This window comes from Pezoporus wallicus, unplaced genomic scaffold, assembly GCF_028554395.1.
Source record: "Pezoporus wallicus isolate ANWC-B61680 ecotype Strahan unplaced genomic scaffold, APGP_CSIRO_Pwel_v1 contig_14617, whole genome shotgun sequence".
NCBI classification, from domain to species: Eukaryota; Metazoa; Chordata; class Aves; order Psittaciformes; family Psittacidae; genus Pezoporus; species Pezoporus wallicus.
This window is the reverse complement of record NW_026635587.1, coordinates 1-5,409: the sequence shown is the minus strand read 5'-3', so window position 1 is coordinate 5,409 and position 5,409 is coordinate 1. Positions and strand designations below refer to the sequence as shown.

The following is a 5,409-nucleotide window of genomic DNA, read 5'->3' as shown; positions in this document are numbered from 1 at the left end:
CACCATATTGAATGTCCCCAAGGGGGCCGCCATATTGAATGTCCCCAAGGGGGCCGCCATATTGAATGTCCCCAAGGGGGCCGCCATATTGGATGCCCCCAAGCCCACCGCCATATTGAATGAGACCATGGGCGCCACCATATTGGCTCTCCCTATGGGGCCACCATATTGAATGAGACCATGAGTGCCACCATATTGAATGTCCCCAAGAGGGCTGCCATATTGAATGTCCCCAAGGGGGCCGCCATATTGGATGCCCCCAAGCCCACCGCCATATTGAATGAGACCATGGGCGCCACCATATTGGCTCGCCCTATGGTGCCGCCATATTGAATGAGACCATGAGTGCCACCATATTGAATGTCCCCAAGAGGGCCGCCATATTGAATGTCCCCAAGGGGGCCGCCATATTGAATGTCCCCAAGGGGGCCGCCATATTGGATGCCCCCAAGCCCACCGCCATATTGAATGAGACCATGGGCGCCACCATATTGGCTCTCCCTATGGGGCCACCATATTGAATGAGTCCATGAGCGCCACCATATTGAATGTCCCCAAGGGGGCCGCCATATTGAATGTCCCCAAGGGGGCCGCCATATTGGATGCCCCCAAGCCCCCCGCCATATTGTCTCCCCCTATGGTGCCGCCATCCCCAAGACCTCCCCATTGCGCCGCATTCCCCCCAACCCCCACACACAGAGACCCAGACCCATCCCCCCACACCCGGGGCCGTGTATTTTGGGTTGAATTCAGGCGCTTTTGGGGCGCTGGCGCCAGCGGCGCAGGTTGAGGCGCAGCAGGAGCAGGTTGAGGCCGTAGGTGCTGAGGCAGACGAGGCAGAGGTCGTGCAGGACGAAGGCCAAGATGGCCGCCAGCCACAGCGACGCCAACGCCGACGCCACCGACGACGCCAGCAGCAGCCAGGAGGCGGCGCGACCGCGCACGGGGCCTGGGGTTGGGGGATGAAGGGATCAGTGGGGAGCAATGGGGAGCAATGGGGGGCAATGGGGGGCAATGGGGGTCAATGGGGGTCAATGGGGGTCAATGGGGGTCAATGGGGGTCAATGGGAGTCAATGGGATCAATGGGAGTCAATGGGTGTCAATGGGGAGCAATGGGGAGCAATGGAAGTCAATGGGGGTCAATGGGAGTCAATGGGGGTCAATGGGGATCAATGGGGGTCAATGGGGGTCAATGGGGGTCAATGGGGGTCAATGGGGGTCAATGGGATCAATGGGAGTCAATGGGTGTCAATGGGGATCAATGGGATCCAATGGGGGTCAATGGGACTCAATGGGGGTCAATGGGACCCAATGGGGGTCAATGGGACCCAATGGGGGTCAATGGGGATCAATGGGACCCAATGGGGGTCAATGGAGCTCAAAGGGACCCAATGGACCCCAATGGAGCCCAAGGGAGCCATTCCCCCCTATGGGTCCCATTCCCTCCTATGGGTCCCATTGCCCCCTATGGGTCCCATTGCCCCCTATGGGTCCCACTGCGCCCTATGGCTCCCATTGCCCCCCTATGGGTCCCATTGCCCCCTATGGCTCTCATTGCCCTCCTATGGACCCCATTGCCCCCCTATGGGTCCCATTGCCCCCTATGGCTCCCATTGCCCTCCTATGGACCCCATTGCCCCCCTATGGCTCCCATTGCCCCCCTATGGCTCCCATTTCCCCCTATGGCTCCCATTGCCCCCTATGGCTCCCATTGCCCCCTCTATGGGTCCCATTTCCCCCTATGGGTCCCATTGCCCTTACCCAGAATCCCTTGCAGGAGGTAGAACACGACCCCCACGGCCCCATTGGGGACGTTGGCGGCGCTGTCCCGGCCCAGCAGCGGCTCCACCAGCCCCAGGCCACGCCCCCACCTGGCAGACACGCCCCCATCACCATATACGGCAAACGCCCCCGCCCCTCAGCCTCCCATTGGCTGCTCCTCGCCCCCAAGCTCCGCCCCTTTTCCTCACCTCCCGCTCCTCTCCCTCCTCAGCCCCAGAGACCCTCCTTTGACCCGCCCCCATTTCCCGCCATTCCCCCAATTTCCCGCCATTCCATTCCCTCCCCCCCCATTTCCCTCCATTTCCTGTCCTCATTTCCCGCCAACCCCCTCAATTTCCCGCCATTCCATTCCATTCCCTGCCCCCCATTTCCTTCCATTTCCCGCCAACCCCAATTTCCCGCCATTCCATTCCCAATTTCCCTCCATTTTCCCTCCTCATTTCCCGCCATCCCCCCAAATTCCCACCATTCCCCTCATTTCCCACCCTCCCGCCAATTTCCCGCCATCCCCCCATTTCCCGCCATTCCATTTCCCTCCCCCCCTTTCCCAAGTTTCCCGCCATTTCCATCCCCCCTCAATTTCCCGCCATTCCTTCCCTCAACTTCCCATTTCCCGCCACCCCTCCTCAATTTCCCACCATTTCCCCCCCATTTCCCGCCATTCCCTTCCCTCCACTTCCCATTTCCCGCCATTCCATTTTCATTCCCGCCTCCTTTCCCCTTACCCCCTCCATTTCCCGCCATTCCATCCCCTCCCCGTCTTTCCCACTATTCCATTCCATTCCCCCCTCATTTCCCGCCATTTCCCTCCCCTCCCCAATTTCCCGCCATTCCCTTCCCTCCACTTCCCATTTCCCACCATTCCCTCCCCTCCCCAATTTCCCACCATTCCCTTCCCTCCACTTCTCATTTCCCGCCATTCTCCGCCCCTACCATTTCCCACCATTTCCTTCCCCTACCCCCCCCAATTTCCCGCCATTCCCTTCCCTCCACTTCTCATTTCCCGCCATTCCCCCCTCATTTCCCACCATTCCCTTCCCTCCACCTCCCATTTCCCGCCATTCCCCCCACAATTTCCCACCATTCCACTTCCCCCCAATTTCCCGCCATTCCCTTCCCTCCACTTCCCATTTCCCACCATTCTCCCCCCATTTCCCACCATTCCCTTCCCTCCCCCCCTCAATTTCCCACCATTCCCCCCAATTTCCCGCCATTCCCTTCCCTCCACTTCCCGTTTCCCGCCATTTCCCGCTCATTTCCCACCATTCCATTTCCCCCAATTTCCCGCCATTCCCTTCCCTCCACTTCCCATTTCCCGCCATTCCATTTCCCCCCAATTTCCCACCATTCCCTTCCCTCCACTTCCCATTTCCCACCATTCTCCCCCCACAATTTCCCACCAGTCCCTTCTCTCCCCCCCCATTTCCCGCCATTCCCTCCCCTCCACCTCCCATTTCCCACCATTCCATTTCCCCCCAATTTCCCACCATTCCCTTCCCTCCACTTCCCATTTCCCGCCATTCCCCTCTCATTTCCCACCATTCCACTTCCCCCCAATTTCCCACCATTCCCTTCCCTCCACTTCCCATTTCCCACCATTCTCCCCCCACAATTTCCCACCATTCCATCCCCTCCCCCCAATTTCCCGCCATTCCCTTCCCTCCACTTCCCATTTCCCGCCATCCCCCCCAATTTCCCACCATTCCCTTCCCTCCACTTCCCATTTCCCGCCATTCCATTTCCCCCCAATTACCCGCCATTCCCTTCCCTCCACTTCCAATTTCCCGCCATTCTCCCCCCCCAATTTCCCACCATTCCCTTCCCTCCACTTCCCATTTCCCGCCATTCCATTTCCCCCCAATTACCCGCCATTCCCTTCCCTCCACTTCCAATTTCCTGCCATTCTCCCCCCCCAATTTCCCACCATTCCCTTCCCTCCACTTCCCATTTCCCACCATTCCCTTCCCTCCCCCCCTACAATTTCCCACCATCCCCCCAATTTCCCACCATTCCCTTCCCTCCACTTCCCATTTCCCGCCATTCTCCCCCCATTTCCCACCATTCCCTTCCCTCCACTTCCCATTTCCCGCCATCCCCCCCAATTTCCCACCATTCCCTTCCCTCCACTTCCCATTTCCCGCCATTCCCTTCCCTCCACTTCCCACTTCCCGCCATTCTCTCCCGTCCCTTTCCCGCCATTCCATTTTCATTCCCTCCCCCCTTTTCCCGCGGTTACCGGGACCCGAACACGCGGGTGCAGGACACGGCCTCGCCCAGGTCGCAGCGCGCGCGGTACCCGGGTTCCCGCGCGCGCGCCCGCTCCACGTGGAGCGCGTAAAGGGAGAGCGCGGCGCCGGCCACGCACAGGGCCGCGCGCGCCGCCATCGCGTGATGACGTGGCGTGATGACGTCAACGCGGACGCGCCACGCCCACCCCTCTTTCCCCCATCCCACGCTTTGCTTTCTCATTGGCTGAAGGAGGGGCAGGGCGGCTGCGGATTGGTTGGAGCGGTCCCGCCCCTTCCCGCCCCGCCCCCTCCGTTAGGGGGGCAGCGGATGTTTGCCGCGGGGGGGGATGGGAGTTGTAGTTCTATGGGGGGCGTGGAGAGATCCCATAGGGACCCATAGAGACCCCATAGAGACCCCATAGAGACCCCATAGAGACCCCATAGAGACCATAGAGACCCCATAGAGACCCCATAGAGACCCATAGAGACCATAGAGACCCCATAAAGACCCATAGAAACCCCATAGAGACCCATAGAGACCCATAGAGACCCCATAGAGACCCCATAGAGACCCATAGAGACCCACAGAGACCCCATAGAGACCCCATAGAGACCCCATAGAGACCCATAGAGACCCCATAGAGACCCCATAGAGACCCCATAGAGACCCCATAGAGACCCATAGAGACCCCATAGAGACCATAGAGACCCCATAGAGACCCCATAGAGACCCCATAGAGACCACATAGAGACCCATAGAGACCATAGAGACCCCATAGAGACCCCATAGAGACCCCATAGAGACCCATAGAGACCATAGAGACCCCATAAAGACCCATAGAAACCCCATAGAGACCCATAGAGACCACATAGACACCCCATAGAGACCCATAGAAACCCCATAGAGCACCCCATAGAGACCCACAGAAACCCCATAGAGCACCCCATAGAAACCCCATAGAGACCCCACAGAGACCCATAGAAACCCCATAGAGACCCCACAGAAACCCCACAGAGCACCCCATAGAGACCCCACAGAGACCCATAGACACCCCATAGACACCCCATAGAGACCACAGACACCCCATAAAGCCCCATAGAAGCCCCATAGAGACCCCACAGAGACCCATAGACACCCCATAGACACCCCATAGAGACCACAGACACCCCATAAAGCCCCATAGAAGCCCCATAGAGACCCACTGAAACCCCACAGAGACCCATAGAGACCTCACAGAGACCCATAGAAACCCCATAGACACCCACAGAGACCCCATAGAGACCCATAGAGACCCATAGAGACCCCATAGAGACCCCATAGAGACCCATAGAGACCCCATAGAGACCCAAAGAGACCCCATAGAGACCCCAAAGAGACCCATAGAGACCCCATAGACA

At 58.8% G+C, this 5,409-nt stretch overlaps 1 protein-coding gene across 1 annotated transcript; it reads right to left on the bottom strand.

Annotated features, from left to right (window-relative positions):
• Positions 1-742: 742 nt before the first annotated feature.
• Positions 743-4,168, bottom strand: LOC130592536 (vitamin K epoxide reductase complex subunit 1-like). The gene is made up of 3 exons (XM_057396947.1): positions 4,020-4,168; positions 1,763-1,872; positions 743-949 (listed from the first exon to the last, which is right to left on the bottom strand). Exons 1-3 carry the CDS (start codon positions 4,166-4,168, stop codon positions 750-752), a joined length of 459 nt encoding a protein of 152 aa, XP_057252930.1. The 3' UTR covers positions 743-749.
• Between the last annotated feature and the right edge of the window lie 1,241 nt (positions 4,169-5,409).

Excerpts from the sequence above, each read along its gene's own strand:
- LOC130592536 (XM_057396947.1), bottom strand. The coding sequence starts at position 4,168 with ATGGCGGCGCGCGCGGCCCTGTGCGTGGCCGGCGCCGCGCTCTCCCTT. Across the intron at positions 1,873-4,019 it reads ACCCGCGTGTTCGGGTCCCG|GTGGGGGCGTGGCCTGGGGC; the intron begins GTAACCGCGGGA and ends CGTGTCTGCCAG. Across the intron at positions 950-1,762 it reads CCTCCTGCAAGGGATTCTGG|GCCCCGTGCGCGGTCGCGCC; the intron begins GTAAGGGCAATG and ends CCCCAACCCCAG.